This window comes from Callospermophilus lateralis, chromosome 18 (assembly GCF_048772815.1).
Source record: "Callospermophilus lateralis isolate mCalLat2 chromosome 18, mCalLat2.hap1, whole genome shotgun sequence".
Classification (NCBI taxonomy): domain Eukaryota; kingdom Metazoa; phylum Chordata; class Mammalia; order Rodentia; family Sciuridae; genus Callospermophilus; species Callospermophilus lateralis.
This window is the reverse complement of record NC_135322.1, coordinates 1,348,467-1,370,178: the sequence shown is the minus strand read 5'-3', so window position 1 is coordinate 1,370,178 and position 21,712 is coordinate 1,348,467. Positions and strand designations below refer to the sequence as shown.

General features: G+C 47.2%; 1 protein-coding gene across 1 annotated transcript; it reads right to left on the bottom strand.

Annotated features, from left to right (window-relative positions):
- Positions 1-12,913: 12,913 nt before the first annotated feature.
- On the bottom strand, positions 12,914-20,751 carry Zim2 (zinc finger imprinted 2). Its single transcript, XM_076839217.1, is given in 4 exon segments — positions 12,914-13,746; positions 16,204-16,293; positions 17,638-17,825; positions 20,636-20,751. Coding segments are annotated over 4 exon segments (1,227 nt in total).
- Positions 20,752-21,712: the final 961 nt, after the last annotated feature.

The window sequence follows — 21,712 nt, the reverse complement described above, 5'->3', positions numbered from 1 at the left end:
AGCCTTGTTCCCAGAGCTCAGAGCCACTGGGTAGAAGTCCCCAGACGTGGGACTTGGGTCACTCCCAAGAGCACCAAGGGCAGCAGCGCGCAGCAGCCGAGGACATGCCTGGCTGGGAGCCAACCCCTCCCCCGCGCCTCCCTGGCCTCGCTTATAAAGCGGGTCCACTGAGCGGGGAAGCCCACGCCCACTCCACCCCTGAGCCCAGGCCGCGGGGGGCTGCCCTGCTGCGCAGTGGTTGGCGCTCCAGGACTCCCTGTGGCCTCCCCTCACACTGGGACCCACCAGGTGGCAGAGCCCGGGGTGGCCGGCCAGGTCGCCACAGGATGCCCACCGGCACACGCCCATGCACTTCTTCCTCAAGCACTCTCCCTGGTGGACATCTGTTCCATGTCCACCACCCTGCCCAGGCCCTGGTGGCCAGCGTGGCGGGGGCAAGGAGACGTCCCTCCACTGAGGGTTTTCTCCTCACAGCCATGGCATCTGACCTCTGTGTGGCCATCGAGAGGCCCCTGAGGTATGGGGCAGGCAGCCATGAGTGCCCAGACCTGTGTCTCTCTGGTGGCGGTGGCCTGGGCCAGCGGGCTCCTCCTCTCCACTCCCACACAGCCAACACCTTCTCCTTGCTCTTCTGTGGTCCCGGCGTCATCGAGCACTTCTTCTGTGACATCCCTCCGCTGCTGCGCCTGGACTGTACCGACGTGGAGGCCCACCAGGATGCTGGGTTTGCGGTCAGCGGCTATGCCATCATGGCCTGCTTCGCCCTCCCCCTCCTGTCCTACACCCGCATCGTGGCCACTGTGTCCCAGATCTGCTGGGCAGCCGGCCGTGGAAGGCCTTCTCCTCTGCTCCTCCCCGCTGGCCGCGGTGCTGCTGTTCTATGGCACATGCAGCCCACTGCCCACTACTCCCCGCAGCAAGGGCGCCTGAACCCGCTCATCGACAGCCTGGGAACCAGGATACGAAGGGGCCCTGAGGAGCCGCTCCCCCAGATGCCCTCTCAGACCTGGCTCCTGGATGTGGAGGCCCGAGACCCCCTGCACAGGAGCACCCCTACGGCCCTGCTGGAGCTGGGGAAGGTGGCACAGACTTGACGGCCGCAGGGCGGGTGCCAGCTCCCTGAGCCACTCAGGCCAGCCGGAGTGTGCTCCGCACTCCCACCCACCTCCCCTGGCTGGAGCTCGGCCACGCGGCCCACCGACTCGCGTGGGAGGCTGGGAGATGCCCAGGGGGAACTTGGAGAGGAGACGTTATTTGCTAAGCTTTATCACTCCCACAGCCATCTCTCAGCCAGGGTCGAGTTTGCATGCGACCACCTCACTGCCATTCCTCCCTGTCCCCAGGCCACCTGCACCGGTGTGGAGAGGCACCAACTCTACCATCATTACCATGTTCACGGACACTGTCTCTGAGTCCACACACCTGAGCCGCTGTGCTTCTCCTGCTGTTTCACACAAGGAAAGTGAACTTGAGGTCCTTGGGCCGTCTGCCCCCAGCTAAGGCACTGAGAGACCCTCTCTGCTTACTCCCAGCCACGGTCCTAGTTGAACACAGAGATCTGACTGTTGGCCTTTAGGGACACGAAGATCTTACCTCCGTGTCTGGAAGGTTTTGAGGGGTTTACAGCTCTACCAATGTACTCTTTTTTTACAGATAGAGGAGGGAGAGGGAGAGAGAGAGAGAGAGAGAGAGAGAGAGAATTTTTTTTTATTTTTTGGTTTTCGGTGGACACAACATCTTTGTCTGTATGTGGTGCTGAGGATCGAACCCAGGCCACTCAACGCAGGTCCCCTCACGTCGCTCTTGATCACATCTGGCTTCTCCTCTCCATTGAGCTCCCCGCGCTCCCAGGTGACCTAGACTGTTCAGTCTGTCTGCTTGTCCCACGTCTCTTCCTCTCCCGCCTGCAGCCTTCACAAGGGAAGGGCCTGTGTCCTTCAGTGCTCTGACCCTGGGCACTGCACACGGCCTGAGACACACTGTCCCTGCATCGTCCTTAAAGAAAGATGGACAGCAGCAAAAGATCACAGTGCTCTGAGACAGGACCCAAGCCAGGCCAGGGGACAAGGAGCGGCCCACAGGGCACCGCCTGGGTATTCTTCTGCATAAGCAAATGTGAGGCAGAACAGCAGAAAACCAAACCAAACCAGAGCTTCTCTGACGTCAGCCAGGGTCAGAGGGCTCATCTCTGAACATGGGGCGAATTCCCGTCCCTCTCCAGTGAGCTCACTAACAGCCACGTAGGGTTTAGGGTCTGCAAACAGATCAAATACCCCTTCCCTGATTAGACTAATAAATACTATAAAATCTGAGCCACGATTGATTGGAAGATACTCCATTATTTTCATCTCACTAAAAAGGAAAAAAGATACTGCAAATCAAACTATGATTTCCCATTAAAAAGACATATTTGGGGCACACTGACATGAGCCCAGGGTCCCAGACACATGGGAGGCTGAGGCAGGAGACCTGCTTGAGCCCAGGAGTCTAAGGCCAGCCTCGGCAACATGAAGAAACTGTCTCAACAAACAAGTGAATAAACAAAAAGCACACACCAATTTCCCACGTGAGCGCGTGCTGCTCTGCCTTCAGGTCACAGTTCAAAGCCACTCCCTGACTGCCTGCTGGCCAAGGTCGGTCATCCTCCTTCCACGCCCTCAGCACTGCCATCTCTCCACAACATGCATTGCAATTTTAATTAATTGTGTAATTGTTAATTTTGAATCTCTCTTCAACATTATAATGAAAACTGAAAGTGGGTATTAGATGGAATGTTGATGAACCAGCTCTCTGGAAAAAAAACCATCTGGAGCATTCGCCGATTTCCATGGTGTGGATATCCTCACCACGGCTGACACGGAGCTACCAGTAGTTCACGATACTCCTGAGTATTAGCAATGAACCCCTGGGAGCTGGAACCAGCCTGCTCAGCATACTGGACCTGGGCTACACATGATGCAAGTTCAATGACTGGTTAGTGAAGGAGGGAGTTCTTATTGAATCGTTCTCAATGAATATGTAGCAGCTTGCAAACGGAACACATCTAAAACCCAGCTCTTCACTTCTCCTCCAGACCTGCGCCTTCCCTAGTTTTCACTTCAGTTAACAGTACTGATGTCCACCGGTCAGTGGGGGCAAAATCCTAGCAGGCCTTCTTCACTTTTCTCTCGCTCCTTCACCTCTGTCCACTGCCCTCCAAATCGGGTGTGTCCAGAGTCTTGTCAGTTCCACCCAATGTACAGTCCACTTCCATCTACTGCACACCCTCCCATGTCCACCACCTAACCCAGCAGCCAGCATCTCTGGCCTGGGCCAAGACAGCAGCCTCCTCCCTGGTCTCTCTGCCTGCACTCTTATCCCCACCTCCAATCCACCGTCCACCCTTAGGCCACAGGATTCTGTTAAAAATCCAAATCTGGCCAGGTCATCCCCTGTGGCTTGTCTGGGCTCTCTGCCTGGCGGACCTCACCCAGGTCTCCAGCCTCCTCCAGCCCCCGCTAGCCCTGCACCTTTTATTCCCAGCTGTGCGTCCTCACCTCAGCTCTCCCCTGCTCAGGGTCGGGGAAGCTCTCCCCGGCTTAGAATGCCCTTCCGTCGTGGGTGGTCGTGGCGCTGCCTCCTCCTGACCTCCACTGGAACCTCGCTCACCTGGGAAGACCTTCTCCAGGTAGCCCTCCTCTCCCCGCGTCCCGACACCCCGATTCCTGCCTTCGGAGCCCTCGTCCCGACTGGAGCTCTGTGGCCCACGCTGCCCCGGAGCCCGCGCACTGCTCTGCACCTGACGGGCCGTGTCCAAGGTGACACCGCCGCCCCCGCCCCGCCCCCCGCGGGCCGGGTCCGCGCTCCGTCCATCCGCGCTCAGGCGCCCGCGTGGCCGGCGGGCGGTGTGGTCGCAGCCCGAGGGCCGGGCAGCTCGTGTGCAAGCTCCGAGTTTGTCCCGTGAGTTTGTTGGAGGCCACGGGGACTTGAGACCGGGCAGCGAGGAGGGCCGTCAGGGCACCCGTGACTTCAGGGTCCCTGGAGGAGGCTCTGTGACCCACTCGCTGTGACAGCGCTGGGGGGGGGCTTCGGGCAGAGCTCGGAGGAGGAAGAGGGAGGGAGCAGGCGCCTCCCCGCCGCCTGGACCGCGGTGCTGGGGTGCTGGGGCTCGGTGAACCAGCGGTGCTGGCGCTCAGTGAACCCGCAGCCCACGCCGGGCTCTGCCCGCACCGGCTCAACACCGTGTGCCTCTCTCCCGACCGACAGTGACAACAGTCCCTCTGTCCATGGACTTAATGAGTCAATCTGCGCAGAGCTTTGGCGCCAGAAGGTTCGAGTGCAGGGACCTCCGTGTGTGCTTTTGGGGACCTCAGGGTCACTTGTGGGCGACATAAGAGTTGTGTCTTGGGGGTCAGCCCCTCGGCTGACAAGGTGCAGGTGTGCGGCAGCTCACTAATCTCCGGAGTCACAGCCTAGTTTCCAGTCCCAGTCCGGCCTTGGGCCCTTGGGTGGCATCAGGCTCCTGTCTGTGGGACAGCGAGACAGTCCTTATTTAATGGGGTGCTGACAAAGTGAAATAAACCTCCCTGGCCACCTAGCAGCATACCATGCCCATCCAGGGGTCACCAAGGACAGGGTGGCCATGCAGGAGAGGTCAGAGTGGGAGCCAGCGAGCCTCCGGCTGTGCTGTGTGAGGAAGCCACACGGGTGGCCTGCAGGGCACAGGTCAGGCCCAAGAGCAGCCAGGCTCTGCTCAGGACACACCTGACTGCAGGTGAGAGGCTGCACTCTGTGGGCCTCCTCCCAGCCTTCAGTGGGGCTGGCGCTGGCCGGAGGCGCCTCTGCTCAAGGCCCCGTTTCTCTGCAAAACTGAGTTTGCTCAGCTGCCCTGTGTGTTTCCTGGTGTCCGCGTGCGACTGCAGCAGTGTGGTCTAGGAAGGGACAGCTGGAAGGCACACTGGCTTGGGGCTGAAGTCTAGCTGTGTGTGTCTGGTTGGGTTTCCCCTTAATGTGTCCTTGTTTAAATGAAATTCGTACGTAGCAGCGGTAGGGGATTCTGTGTTTGTGACCGAGGGGAAGATTCTGTGGGATGGGAATCAGTGTGCTCCGTGTGATGCATGTGATTTTGTCAGAGGGGGTTGTGTGCTGTGGGATTTGCTGTGGTTGTGATATGTGTCCGTAATGTGTACTTGTGTGTGAGGGGCTAACTAGTCCTGGCCTTAGACAGTGAGTGGTGTGTGTGTCTGTGTTGGCATGGAGGGGGCCAGTTTGAGAAGTGACTTTAAACCCGGGGTCATAGTTGGGTGTGTGTAGGAATGTGGGTTCCTCTGAAGAGGTGTCTCTGGCTAAAGGTGACACATTATGTGTACGAGATGTTTCAAAGTAAAGAGAGAGAGAGAGAGAGAGAGAGAGAGAGAGAGCGCGCGCGCGCGCGCACCCACATACCTGTGCCCACCCATACTCCTAGACTTCTCTGCGTTGTCCTGCAGGGTCCCAGCGTTCACCATTTCAAGAGCATCTGGCCTCCCATCTTGTTAATTTACCTGGATAAAGATGTCAGAGTGAGGGTCTCCATCTGCTAATCACACGGGGAAGAGTGACCGGGTCTCTCTTCTGGAGGCATGGAATCTGGCTGGCTTGAGAGTATGCACTGGGGGTCATCATGGGACACTTCAATGAAGCATCCAAATGTCATCAGTCTGGTTCTGAAATTCCAGAATTCTTTGGCAATGTAAAATAACCCTATTCCTGTGATGTTGTTGTGGTTGTTGTTTTCAATGAGAAATATAAGAAAAGCCTTACACAAGAAAACCCTCACCTGCAAAAACATGTAGAAATAAGTAAGGAAGACTTGTGACTCTGTGAGAAAGAACTACAGAACTTTACTGAGTTACACAAAAGCCTGAATACATGGAAGGGTAATATCATATTCTTAGGTGGTAAGAATGTGTGTAACAGTGTTAATCCCAATTAATTATAAGTTAATTGCAATAATTGGAAGGCCACTTTTGATTAATAAACATTTTCAGTCTGAATAATAATTAAATTATGGTCTTCATGAAAATTAAACATACATGTATACACTTTTTAGAGACATATGTTGAAAGACCCCTTAAATATAGAAAATTAAAAAGATTATAGGAATAGGTCAAAACAGGGTGAAAACCTAGTAAAACGAAGCATATGTTCCAGACCCAGGTCCTGTTCCACCCGACCGTCTTCAACGCTTACAGATTATTGATACTGAAGCAGTTTACAGTGGAGAAGGGGTGATTTTCATCCTCTTTTTACACAATCTCCCAAGTAAACTAAAAAATGATTAAAGCATATTTAAAATAATAAAAACTCCAGAATAAAACACTCCAATGTTTACAAAGATTAGATTTTTTTTTTTTTTAGGCTTGGAAAAGAAGACATAAAAAATTGAATCCCTGTCAAACAGTAATTCTAAGAAAATACCAAACAAGCTGGGAAAATATTTGCAGCCCAAATAAAGGCAAATAATTAGTATCTTTATTCTACAAAGAAATGGCTCAGATTAATAGGAAGAGACTAAAGATACATAGACAAATGACTGAAGGACAGACAATGCAAAAGAGGAAATATAATTTCTTAAAAAGCTCACCAGAAAATGTTGAACCTCCTTAACAATCAGATAAATACAATTAAAATGAAGTGCCCCTTTCCCCTATTAAATTAGCAAAGACAAAAAAATACTCTGATTACACAGTGTCAGCTGCTGGGTGTGAACACAAATCAATGTGTTACCAGCAGTCATGCTAACTGGTAAAAGTTTCTGAAAGGATTTTTGGATGTATTGAGAACCTTAAAACAATTATACATCTTCTGACCCAGAAATTCCTCTTGGGCAAAATCTATAATAAGAAACTTAAATTTTGAAAAATATTTAAGCACCAAAAATGTTTACTAAATATCATTTATAATTATGAAAAATCAAAAATAAATTAAATATCCAAACATGAGAAGAAGGGCCATACCATGAAGTGCTAGGTCCCGTCAAGGACCTATTCAGGAGGTGGTGAGGAGGGACAAGGAGGGGATGAGATCTCTTTTGTAAGGCACAGGCTGGCTAGAAGAACAAGGTGTGCTTCTGTACACAGAGAGTGGTCAGAGCTATGTGACGACTATCTGTAAACACATTAGAAAGATTGGTCACATGTGAAAACAGAAAATAGGAACAGAATCTGGAAATAAAATCTTTTTCCCACCACTTCCTGGAGGCAACTGCCTTTATAAATCTGGTATTTTAAAATTATAAGAAAACAAACTGAAATGCTAATAGTGTTCACAGTATATTTTTCTTTGTTTGGGGGATACAGGAAAGGAAAGTAGTTATCTTTAATGAGCCAACTGTTATTTAAAAAAAAAACAAACATTAACCCTTCAGAAATTCATACTTTAAAAAATAAAGGAAAATGAGTCATACAAATCAGTATGAAGCATGAAGACACACACGCCAAGCAGGTAAAGGGTCTGAACTGCACATCAAGAAGTCTGCAAGCGGGCTGGGGAGGTGGCTCAAGGCGAGCGCGGGGCACTGGGTTCGATCCTCAGCACCACATACAAATAAAATAAAGATGTTGTGTCCACCGAAAACTAAAAAATAAATATTAAAAAAACTCTCTCTCTCTCTCTCTCTCTCTCTCTCAAAAAAAAAAAAAAAAAAAGAAGTCTGCAAGCATCTGGATACAAAGTGCATTAGTAAATAAAGAACCTCTTTTTTTGCTTGTTATATAGGCAAAGTGTGTGTGTGTGTGCGTGTGTGTGTGAATAAGACTTAAAGTTAAGATTCTAATAAATGATGTCTGTTGATAGTGGCTCTCTTCAGTTCTGACTTCCGGTCCTGTTATTTCCTAAGATGGATTCATAGTGCATATTCTTCAAGGGACATGCAGAGAACTGAGTGGTTTACAATTGTTCCTTAGAGAAAACCATCAGAACAACTTTCAGTGCCGACTGGGATGAGGCGAGGAGAGTTTTCAAAGCCTTTAAGATATACATACCTTTGGCCCAGAGATTCCCCTGTTGAGAATTTCCCCTTAGAAAGCAAAACAAGTGCAAGAAAACTGAGAAGGAAAATGCTGAGATACTGTAAACAGAGGGCAGGTGAGTGGAGCAGAGGGGGGCGGAGCGGTGGGAAGGGAGGCCCCATGGGATGAGATGGCCCATCATGCTACGCACACAAACACACCACGGTGAATCCACCTTTCTGTGTATCTGTAAAGTACCAACTGAAAACTATCAGTAGAAGGAAGACTTGTAGAGCGGAGGAGGGGGCCAGGAAGGAGGAGGGGAAGCAAAGAGGAAGCCCTGGAGATGGAAATGGAGTGGATGACATGCCATGTGGGCATCACTATGCCAACATGAACCCGACAGTATCTATAGCTATAATGCACTAATAATTTTTTTAAAAGACCCAAGAGGTGAAAGGAGGAAGCCTAACTCCAGCAGCAATGTGCATAGAAGACATAAATTACAACCACCTCAGTTTCCAGCCCTGGAAGACCAGGTGAAATAAATGAGGACATATCCATGCAACCAAGTACTTAGGCAGTCCTGAAGAATGAAACCCGGGGTATATTTATGGCTACGGAAAGATGCTCATGATGTATGAGACTAAGAATTATAGTCTTTGAAACAGTGTTTGCAGTATTTCATTTCAAAAATACACATCTTTTTATAAACTATATAGATGTATGCATAAGGAAAATGGACAGCAACAAACTTATCTGTGAAGAGGAAATACAAATATTCAAAGTAAAAAAAAAACGTTTTTTCTAGTTTTCTTAAAGGAAATAAATGACTTGTATTCACACACACACACACACACACACACACACACACACACACAAGGTTAAAACAGGAATGCATCTAAATTAAAAAAAAATAATTTCTAAATAAAAGCAGTACCTAACTGTGAGGCCTATTAGGAATCCGGGCATGGAAGTGGATCTTTACTTTATCCTCAGCACCCACCTATCTAGCAGCAAGATAAAGGGCTGGCTGAAAGCCAGTGCAGAGCTGGGGCATCCACCACTGCACAAACTTAGTCTACCTTGTCAACCTGAGGCCATGGCTTGTGCCTGTCCCACATACCCAGAGAGTCTACAGGTGGCAGTGTGGACTGTCAGCAAGGTGTGTGTGGGAGGAAGGGAGGTCAGACCAAGACTGTACAGTCCAACACTCCCTGAGGTTCCCTACATAAGACTCCCAGGAAGCCAAGCCCAGGCCCATGGCTGTCCACAACAGCCCCTACCAGACTTCAAGGACCACCCACCCTCTTAACTCAGGAGAATGAAGGCTAGGCTGGGGTGATGGAGGCAAGGCAAGTTGAGAATAGTCTAGAAAAGGGAGAAAAAGAACTAGCTGGCTCAAGAAGAGTACCTACTGATGGTGAAAATACCAAAATCACGTTGCAGCCATCAGTGAACTGGCGTGGAGCATGACTCTATGAGGTGGGTCTCGGGAAAAGCGGACCCTGCCCTGCTGGAGGGATGCGATGCAGGGTACAGAGAACCCTGTGGTGTGTTCTTGCCACCGAAGCTGAAAGCAGACCTGGTCCCCAGAGTCGGGAGCCGACTTTCATGTAGAGGGTTAGGCTCACAGGCACCCTGGAAGGCACACAGAGTGGGACATTCCACAGGACAACCACTGTTATCTGCAGTATGAACTGCACAGTCACACAAAGCTTTAAAAAAAATGGTGCTCTCAATAGCCAAACCATGCACCCAGCCTAGGTGTCCATCAACAGATGAATGGATAAAGAAAATGTGGTATGTACACAGTGAATTTTACTCAGCCACAAAGAAGAGCGAGATTATGTCATCTGCAGGAAAATGGATGGAACTTGAGAACATTATGTTAAGATAAATAAGCCAGACTCAGAAGGTCAAGGGTCATGTTTTCTCTCATATGTGGGAGCTAAAGAGAAAAAGGAAAAAAGGTCGGGGGGGATCTCATGAAAATCCAAGGAAGATCCAGAGAGTGGGGGGGGGGGACCTGGGGAACGGTACTGGCCAAATTCTGTTGTTATGCTGTGTGCACGTGTGAATCCCATGATCATGTACATGCACAGAAAAAGCGAATGACTGCCAAAGCCTGGGGCAGGGAGAAAAGAGTTTTTATTTAATGTGTCTATTTATTTTGAAAGATGGAAATGTTCTAGGAACCTGTTGTATAACAATGTGAATACACTTGGCATTACTAAACCGTATAGTAAGAATGGTAAATGTTATATCGCATGTTCTTTTAACCACAATTAAAGGTGAAAATTTAAAAACAAGTGCTTCTAAGTTTAAAAAATAAAATAAGCCTGAGTATAAGAGGAGAACCTAAAAAGGTATATTAAAATTTAGTAGGGGCAGAAGGGAAATGAACAGCTACATTATTCTCAGGGATATAGAAGACATCTAAAAAAAAGTGGGGGAACTGACTTAGAATAAGAAAGATATAAAAGATAAAACAAGCAAATGTAATCGGTGGACCATGTTTGGATCTGGATTGAACAAAGCCCATGGAAAGGGCATCTTGGACCTGACCGGGGAGGCCTGGCCGTGGACTGCGTAAACCCTTTGTCTAAGGTGATTTTGAATTTTTCTTTTTAAGTAGATATATGGAAATAAAAATTTTTAAAAAGAGTCAGTTAAAAAAGGATTAAGTACACAACAGCCCAGGAAGGGGGTCGAGCTGGCGAAACTTGCACAGGGAGAAGTGGAACGCGGAGACTGAGGGACCTGGGCACACCGTGACTCTGGGAGGAGCGACTTCCCACGGGTGATGAGGTAGCAGCTCTCCTAAAGGTAAGGCAGGTCTTCCCGGAAGGGAAGGGAGAGAAAGTCAGGAGGGCAAGAAATAAGCAGTTTCTGAAAAGGACAGGCGCTGAGCAAAAGGGCACAGGAGCCAACCCAAGAGAGCTTCCGTGACCAGAGCTAAAAGCACTTGAATGACAAAATGAATAGTAATAGTATGGAATTATGCCTCACAGAACACACCCTCATGCAGCCTCGCTGACATGAACTACTGCATAAACCAATGAGGAGGACAACACTTTCTCAAAAGACAATTTCAACTACAAAATACAGAAGGAGCGAGGGAACAGGAAATCACCATTCGGATATACCAAGTAATAATGGCTACAGCAGGACCTATTCGACAGATGTCAGGATCCAGTGGGTAAAAGTTTAAGGAGATACTGGATACCTGCATGGTTTTAAAGTTTCTCCCATAAGCTAACCATTAGTTACCAAGATAAACTTTAACTTTATAGTTAACTGTGACTGTACAGTAGAAAGACCTAACAGACCCATTTTAAGTCAAAGCATCAAGGTCAACATTCCCACAAGTAAGACACATCAACCTCATATCCCCCACCGAGTGTCAGCAGGATCAGAAACCAGGTACCAGCAACTCAGCTGTGGGTTGAGGGGAGAAAACAGACCCAGCCAATGAGGGCATTTCATTCAGCACTTCAGAAACAAAGGGCGAGGGATTGTGCAGCCAGCACTACTTTTGCTGGTATGCATTCTGGTAAGTCATATTTGTTTTAAATTTCATAACCTTAGAGCACATATTACAGATCAACCTCAAAAAAGGTTGGTTGGCAATAAGAGCTGGAATAACAGCAGCAACCACACACCTTTTCCAGGCAAGGAGTCAGGTCCTGCATTCCAGGCCCAAACGGTCACCATGTGTATCTGCATCTGACCACGGTTCAAGGCAGGAGAAGGCTTTTCACATCCTACCAATCTGGTCTAAAAGATTTTTACTGTAATTCAGGGCTTATATTTTTAAAGAATGAAGCATACATAGTAAAGAAATAGGGTTTTAAATGAAGATGGCCATGCGGATGATGTCAGAGTCCAAGAAAGCAGAAACACTGCTTTCTCACTGAATTATTTTTTAGAAATAAAAAAGGAAAAGAGAATAATAAGCTCAAACCCTCAAACAGCAACCAAAAAAGAAAAAACCCTCTACTTGATCAGTAACAGCTTTACAAATTACAAGAAATTGTTTAGCAAAAATATATTCCCCTAAATCCATGTCTCAAAAAGTTATTATCTATTCCTAAATCACAACAGAAATGTCAGAACTTTACCCTAAAAAAAAGTTCTTAACCTCTGTAGCACAAGTGGCCTTCTCTGATTTAATGTGAAATGATGTTGGGTTACTGGATAGGAAGATGGCTGTAGAAAGCATAATACTACGTCTTTTCTTCAGGGAGGATATGACAAAGAGATAAAAAGAAAAATCTGAGTTCTGTTCCTGCACCATTCCTTACACCTTGTTCAAATCAACTGAGAATTTGGGAGTTTCAAGTTTACTTTATCTGTAAAATGGAATAAATATCCTAGATACCTAGAAGCATTCTTTGAAGAATCAAATAAAATAACACATAACATTTTATAAACCATGAGGTATGATATAAATATATTACAATAAAATAAGCTTTGTGACTGGATAAATCTAGGTAGAACTTCAAAATTCTGTTTACCTTACTGATACATCCCATGTGGTGAAGACACTGAATGTTAATTTTTCAATAAAAGCTCAGGCCACATATTGGCAGACTGGATCCCAACTGCCAATTATAAGTTTTTCATTGGGATGTCAGAATCAAGGGTCTCCATTCCATGCATACCACAAAGAAGGGCAAGATCTATTAGCTTTCTTCCTCTGCAACCAAAACATTCTTTGTAAGCACTATGCCTGGATGACTGCTAACGTGTTGGATCTTCTCATGCAAAAAGGTTACCTACACACTTAAACTATTCACTGGTTTTGACTACACCATGCTGACTTTTTGAGTTAACAAGCTGTGAGGACAGGTATAAAGCCTTTCAATTCAGGTCATTCAAAAGGTCTCTCTACAGGATAAAGTGAAAAATGTTGAGAAAAATTGTTCTCTGAAAGTTTTTCAACAGTAACGGCATTCAACCAGTGTCTCCTGGAAATGGAGTTGATAATGCTGAGTGAGGTAGGAGGGCAGGCTAAAACACTTCCCACAGAGTTGGCACTGGTACGGCCGCTCCTGAGCATGAATCCGATAGTGCTGAATGAGATGTGAGCTCCTACTGAAGGCTTTGCCACAGTCACAACACTGGCAGGATCTCTCTCCAACATAGTCGTGTTTCCGCTGATAACGAATTAAGTGTGTCTTGTTGCGGGGCAGCCCAGGGGGAAGGGCCTCTGCTGCTTCATGGGCTTTGAGATGTTGAAAAAGATGCATGTCCTGAACAAACGCTTTGCCACACTGAAAGCACTCATAGTAGTCCTCCTGACTGCGACCTCTTACAGCGCCCCCGAGATCTGCACACGGGATGAAAGACTTGCCGACTTGACGGTACCTAGAGGGCCTCGGGGCCGAATGAGTCTTCTGGTGTCTGGTGAGGTGGGGCATGAGAAAGAAGGCTTCGCCACATTGTTTACACCCAAAGGGTTTCTTTCCAGTATGGATTTGCTCATGTCTCCTAAGGCCCATCTGGGTACTAAAGATCCTTTCACAAAATTTACATCTGATAGGTTCCACTGGCTGGGGTCTGATACATGTTTCAAGAGTAGTGCGTTCCAGGGGACCCTCTCCTGGAAGAGCCCCTGATGGTGTGGTAAGATTAGGACATCTCTCAAGTGCATCACTGCCGTGGCTTCCTTCCTGAGCAGAGGTCTTCATGTCACCCGTGGTCACGGGACTTGAAGTCTGATTCTCCTGGTTGCCAAGGTATGACTCTGATGGATCATCAGGAGAAGACGCTCCTACACAGACATGCCAGAAGTTACCTACCCAACCCTCCCTTCCTGCCCCAAAGAATGATTTTTATATGGACAAGCTCTGCTTTGGGATTAATTCTTTGGTTTCAGGTCTCTTCCCACAATATAATTGTGGGAATGAACCTAAGGAGAAAATCAAAACAGGATTGAAAGGACAATAAGCACTGGCGGGTGAAGAAGAGCAGAAAAGAACAGAGAAGCCAGACACAGAAAGTGGAATGAGGGGAAGCATATAAAGACCTGGGATGGGGGCTGTCGACATTTTCCAAACCATGCTTGACAGATCACTAATATTTTGAAAAATGAGTAGCTTTGACCATAAAGGGGATCCACTGTCAAGTCAACTTGGGAAATACCATATGATACAAATCAAGCAGGTTTCATTCCTGGGTGATCCTTCAGAACCTTTGATATGCATCTCATTTCTCCAAGAGGAAAGGGACAGAAAGTAGCATTTCTAAACTGGTATTACCTGGGGATATTTTTAAGGAATATCTAATATCATGGTTCTTCAGGTCATTGAGGAAACACTAAAATTAACAGGTCAACAGCCTCTTTCTCAGAATAAAGCAAAAGGATTCTAACCCTCTTTGGATCTTAATCTTATTTCAACCTAATCTATAATGCCAACCAACCAATATCCTTCAATCCAAAATTTATTAAGTGCCTATTTTGTGCAAGGCATTGCCCAATCAGATGATTATCAGCAATCTGCAAAGATGACCTCAACCAAACTAAAATGATGGGGAATTGATTCTTTGCAAAGACTAGTGGAAGGGATGGCATTTGGGCTCAGTTTAAGTGATGAAGGACATGATGACGGTCTTAGCAAAGATGATGAACTGTGAGGGCTGGGGATGTGGCTCAGTTGGTAGAGTGCCTGCCTTGCATGCTCAAGGCCTTCGGTTCCATCCCCAGCACCACACATACACACACACACACGCACACACACACACACAAACTATGAAAATACACAGACCCAGGACGTCAGAAACACTGATTTCAGTTGGAAGATCTTATAGGAGATGAGGCTGGGAGGCAAATTATATGCCAGAATGGGAAAAAACTAAATGTTTTGCAAAAGTTCAAATTTTATCTTGAGGATGATTTTAAAAAACTGGTTGAGATTTGGGGTTTTATAAAGTCAATTCTTGGGTTGGAGGAAAGCCAAGGAAATCAAGTATAACTCTGGTTTGGAAGAAAGAATGATGAACACAGGGGTTGTATCCCAAAAGACCCCTGCAGTGTGCAAAGCAGTCTAGGTGGGACAGCAGAGGTGGAATGCGATGTAGGAGGTCATCAGGGAAGGGGACAGCTGGACCCTTCACAATGGAGCAGGCATTTTAGGAAATGGCCTTTGGAAGGAAGACTCAAGAACAGAGGACAGAGAAGCACCCATTCTCACTGCCCCTCTTCTGCTTTCCTCACCTGCTTACATCCACTACTGCAGCCCCTTCTGCCAGTTCTACTTTCAAAGGGCAGCTTGTCTCTCTACGCTTCCACCCATCCTCTGTAGACCAGCTAAACGGATCTTTCTAGAGCAGCAGTGCCCGACAGAACTCCCTGCCATGATGGGAATGCTCTACATGTCTCTAACACAGCAGCCAGCGGCACACGTGGCTATCAGGAACGGAAATGGGGCTGGTGACCAAGAAACTAAATTTTAAATTTCATATAAGTTTAACTAGTTTATACGTAAGTAGCCAGTGCCTGCCATACTGGACAGCACCGTTCTAGAGTGTCAACAGCCCACCTGCTCAGTGCCCTACTACTTCTCCACCTCATTCGGGACAACATCGACATTCCTATCATATCCCTATTTGGGCTGGTCCTTGTCGTTTTCTGTGACTCTCTCCGAGTCCTCGCCACTTCTTTTAGACCATGTAGCCCTCTTCTTTCAGGAACCCCCGAGCTCATTCCAACCCCAGGGACCTTGTAGTTACTGTCTTTCTGCATGTATCAGTCTTCCTCGAGGTTTCCATGTGGGTCAGCTCACGTGGGGAGGGAATGGGAAGAAACGAAAGGGAAGGGGGGAGTCTGCGGAAGTCCACAGATCTAAGGACCCGGCATGGGGGAAAGTAGGGGCTGAGGAAACAGAAGGGTCATTATGCCAAGGTCTTTTGCTTGCTCAGCTAAAGAGGAAGACCTATGATCCTACTGCAAGAAGAAAGGCACAAATGAATGAAGGGTTGGAATACTAGAGAAAAGGACACTGCCTCCCTGGAGCTGGGTGAAAGAGGGACTCATGCTGCAGGAAGAGGTGAGGGAAGTGCTGAGGAGAGACGGCCCTTGAGTGAGAGCGCCTCCCAGCCTTCTCCTGGACCTGAGGGCTTTGAGGAAGGCCCTGACGGCATCTGCTGCCCACCTGGCCCTCCCCTCCCCTGGGCAGGGCGCTGCCTTCCCACGATTCTTATCTCCATAGCTTCCCCTACCACTCACTTGGACACGTCACTGTCCTCCTGTCCTCCTCCACTGCCCGTGCCTCTTCTTCCAGGAGTGAGATGATGTCAGGTTTAGAGAACTGGCACCCTGTTGAGGGAGAAAGGAACTGTAAATTGTAACTCGGGGTTCAACAACTCCAGATTCTGTGGGGGAATAGAAAGGAGGAAAACGGAGTCGGTTTCAAACCTAGAGAGCAGTGGTTCTCAGGGGCTCTTCCCCCAGAGGACACAATGTAGGGAGATCACCTCTGTGTCCCAGCTGTGGGAAAGAAGCAGGTGCTCCTGCCCCTAGTGGGTGGAGGCAGGGTGCTGTCCACCATCCTGTGGGGCACAGATGGCCCAAGAACCAAGAACCACCTGGCCCCACATGTCAACCCTGCTGCTGAGTGAAACTGGACCGAGGACTGAGGGTAGTTTGCCAGCTCTGTACTTCAGCAGGGGGAATCGGACACAGCAGCCCAAAGGGGGCCATCACTGTTCCCCTCTGCGGAACGCATTCCACTCTGTGAGCTCCTCCCCGCCCGCCAGCTCCTCGTTTCCCACGCTGCTGATGGCCTGTCTTTTCCCACTCAGACAGGACGTCCATGAGGACAGAGGGACTACTCTGTAGCCTAGCCCTATACAGATCTGTCACACCATGACTTCTCTGACAAATTAATGAACACCTGTCCTATTCTGGCCATATCTAGGTGCCATTTAGAGAAGTAGATAGTGTTTACTTATATTTTTCTTTAAACCTCCTTTTTTGTACTTAAGTGGGCCTATTTTAAATGGGAGATTTATGTCAACTCCATAAATTAAAACAAATATCATTTGCAAAAAAACCAAAAAACAAAAAACCTAGATACTGTAAGAAACCAAGATTATTCACTGCTAACTGGCTTTTTTTTCCCCCTAAATAAGGATTATACCTGAGGTCTTCTCTCTACTAAAATGGAAGGTCAACAAGATGCAGAGAAATGCTAACACCAAACTAACACTTTATACCTGATTAGAATAAGAAAGTTTGAAAGAAAATTACAGCACATTAATATAAAGGAGCAGATTCTAGAGTCAGGGTACTTGGGTCAAATCCCAGTTTTAGACAAACAATTTAACTTGTTCACGACTCAGTTTCCTCATAAAATGGCACTAATAATAACAATAATAATAATAATGGCAATAAGAAGTCTCTCTCTCCCACAGAACCAGTGTGAGGATTAGAGAAGTTAGACATGTAAAGTGCTAGACTGGTACCTGACACACATTAAGTGCTCAATAAAGGTTAACCATTTATAATTAACAATGAGTTTAATATCAAAGTACTGCCTCTGACCTAGGTTGAACTCAGTGATGACATGAGCCAGCGTCATTGACACAACACGAAGACACAGGAGTTGAGGCCCTTGAGCCCAGTGGGCAGAAACGCGTTCTGGGGAGACGGCACACTCACCGAGGGAGAGCAGGTTCTGGTAATTCTCCAGCATGACCTCCCGGTAGAGGTCCCTCTGGGCAGCACTAAGGGAGCCTAACTCCTCCGGGCTGAAGTCCACGACCACGTCACTGAAGGTGACCAATTCCTAAAATACCAGGAGCACTCCTAAGTGATTAACGTCCAGGAACGTCCCGGCAGCAAGGAGCCTAACGAGAGAGAACTGAGTATAAAGCAGCTGACGACTGGCTGAAAGTCCCCAGGTGTCCTGATCCAAGGCCACAGGGCCTTGCCTTGTCTTGTGGTGAGAGGATGGGAACATCTCTGAGACAGTTCCTGCTGCTGGTCACTACAGATTTAGGCTGGGGGAGACAGATCCTTTCAAGACAATTTGTAAGTAAAGAAAGCAAGAGTGCAAATACTTCAAACTTCAGGAGTATACCATGTCAGAATCAGAGTTGTGTTAAAGTCCTGGCTCTGGTTCTTAGAAACTTCATGAGTTTGTGTAAGTTAACTCTCAGTATCTCATCTGTAAAACTCAAAGCACTGACAGATACGAGGAAACAGTCGATCCTATTAATTGACAGGGAAACACAAATAAAAAACACAAAGTACCACACCCATTCAATTGACAAAAATTAAGAATTTTGAAAACATAAAGTATATAAACATTAGTCCAAAAGATCTCTTAAAGATGCTAAAGGAAATTTAATATGGTAAACCACTTTGAACCCCAAAATTATGTTCCAAGGAATGTGTGTTCGTGTGTATTGGAGAAATGTATGAGCATGTTTATAACAGTACTGTTTATGACATCTACAACCTGGACACAATCCAAGCATCCACTTACAGTAGAAGAGATACACACCGTGGACGAGGAAATAGAACGACATTCCATAAACACACATCCACTAACCAAGGTACAGACCGCCATCTTGAAAGCCCAAGGTCGACTCAAAGGCAGATACTAGAGGGCTACATAAGCCATGATATCCACTTTATTAACATACATACTCTTTTGTATTTTAATGGAGACTGTCTAAATTTGTTATGCAGAGCAACAAATAGTAGATTAGACTAGTGGTCCTGTACTGGCTGCTCAGCTCCTACAAAGGGGTCTATTTGGATAACCCTGAGGTTTTTTATTCTTTAAAAAATTTCATACTATCTGCCAATATAAAAAAGTTATACGAGATTTCATATTAACTGGTTCTTATGCTTTTCTTAAAACAATAACAAGATCTAGGGACCTTGGCCACATTCTCACATGGCACCATCAGCAGAAACCACGTCACAACTGCCCCTTACATGGGGCAGTCACTCCTAGTGTGTCCTGATCCACGCAGACCAACTCCTCATGCACATCACCGCGGCGCCCACAAAGCATCTTCACTCAAGTCACTGTCAGACAAGGGAAGGACACAGGCCGCGCTCAGGAACACGTGTTCCCAACCTTTTCCTTGTTCACCCAACCAAGCAGCCTTTGTAGACAATCTTCCTACCATCCCCCCATGATTTTTTTCTGATTCTGAAAGAAACACAACATATTGATTTCATTATTTGTCCTTTAGGTTTCCAAGGTGTCATTTAACAAGAACGTTAAAGAGCACACTTTTTAATTAAACCCCTCACAACTGCACCACGAGGTGCCGTTTGCTCAGGGCTGCAGCCGTCCATGCACTGTGTGCAGGTGGGAAGGACTGTCTCCACGGGAGCCACTTCCATCTTTACAAGGTACCTACCAGACCTTGGCCACCTTTGATGGCCTTTTGTAATAATCACAAATCAGCACTGATCCACATACACACTCACTAAATACTTCTGAAACCACTATGCACACAAACCATGACCACAGCGCTTTGGCCCCGAGAACCACTCTTCACTCCTGATGGGCAACACCACACCACTGAGAGCACTATTCTAGAACGTGACTTTAAAGGGGAAGTCCCTCTCAACTGTCGACCCTCAGCTCCACTGTGTGGGACCAGGCAGGGCCAGGGTAAGCGGGCCTCCACTGGTATCTAAACACACGACGACACGACCAGCCTTATCTGTGTAATTTTATGTAAGTTCAGAGAAGTTTTATGTTTGGTGACTTCATTAAAATATTTCTCATAGCCGGGGACAGTGGCACATGCCTGTAATCCCAGCAATTTGGGAAGGTGAGGCAGGAGGATGGCAAGTTAGAGGTGAGCCTCAGCAATTCATCAAGACCCTGTCTCAAAATAAAAAATAAAAAGGACCAGCCTGGCCTGACCCATGAACCACATTCGAGCTCCTAGGCCCTGGTGGGCCCCAGCACTGGCCCTGCCTGACCCGTGACCCATGCCAGTGCCCCCAGGCCCAGGCAGGCCCAGGCAGGCCCAGGGTGGACGGCTGCACAGAGCGGAGGACAGGGCTATGGCTTCCCAGCACCTGGTTCCTCTCAGAACTCCTCCCTCTTAGGGCACCGCAGCCACTGTAATAGCCCTCCCCACCAGAGACCCCACCCTGGGACAACTGACAGGGTGTGGAGGCAGCCACCCTGCAGTGGCCCACACCACAGCGCTCCATCCCTGAACAGGCCGCCCGCAGCCATCCTAAGGCTTGCCCTTTCAGCCCCATCTCTGAAAGTGGTTGCTTCCATCCTGGGACACCTCCACGGCCATCTTGGGTCACCCCTCCTTGGCCGACACCACCATCTTCAGTTACGACGGCTTCCATCTTGGGACACTGGTGGAGGACTAGAAGCCCATCACTAAGGTACTTATAGATTTGATACTACCGCTGCCACCAACCAGGGAAGTGGTGGCTTCCATCTAGGGACAATAGCCAGGACCAGGAAGACCATCACCAAGTCCCCCAGGCTTGGTCGCACCAGAGGCATCCTGCCAGGTGTGCTAACAGCCACCATTCTGTTGCAGAGGCAGGAGAGCGCCTTACACGGGGTCGCCTCTTGCTCTCTTTTCTCCTGTTAATAGCCAACTTCTTTTGAGTCATCCTTCACTCTGCCTATGACCTCACACCTCTACATTCTCACCTCCTACCCGTGACATCACACTCCACACCCACACTGCTTCTGTCTTTGTCCACCAGTACAAACTGTACACCCTTTTCAAACCTACGGTCTCTACTGCAGATAATAACTGAACACATCATTTCTGTTTGTTATGACAAAACTCTAATTGTCTAAAGAGGGACTCGTTGGTTTAAAGGTATATATCATTTGCATTGGGAGCTGTTAATATTGATTTCCCTCTTAAAGGTGAGACACCAGAAACCTACAGAGACACTTTAAGATTATAGGGTAGAAAGTGTAACATCTAGGATCGGCACTGCTAGAGGGAAGACACTCAGAAAGCATGAAAAGACAGGGAAGAAAGTGCCCCAACACACCAAGATGATAAAATAATAGAACTTTTTGACAGTACAGAAGAAATGTCAGAGAAGGAGTTCAGAATGTACATAATTAAAATGATCTGCAAATCAAATAATGACATAAGAGAGCAATACAGCCAACAACTGATCATTTCAACAAAGAGATAAGAGAGCAAATACAGATAGCAAAAGATTTCTTCAAGAAAGAGATAGAGATGCTGGAAGAAAAAAAACAGAAATCCTTGAAATGAAGGACACAATATACAAAATAAAAAATTCAATAGAAAGCATCACCAATAGACTAGGCCACTTGGAAAACAGAACGGCAAACAATGACAACAAAATATACAATCTTGAGAATAAAGTTGACCACACAGTGAAGATGGTGAGATACCATGAACAGAACATCCAAGAATTATGGGATAACATCAAAAGACCAAATCTAAGATGTATCGGGATAGAGGAAGGCTCAGAGAGTCAAACCAAAGGAATGCACAGTCTCCTCAATGAAATAATATCAGAAAAGTTCCCAAACACAAAGAATGAATTGGAAAATCAAATATAATAGGCTTATAGGACACCAAATATACAAAATTACAACAGATCTCCACCAACATGTTATAATGAAAATGCCTAGCATACAGAATAAGGACAGAATTTCAAAAGCTATGAAAGTTTCAGGTTACATTTGGGGGAAACCAATTCAGATCTCAGCAGATTCTCAACCCAGACCCTCAAA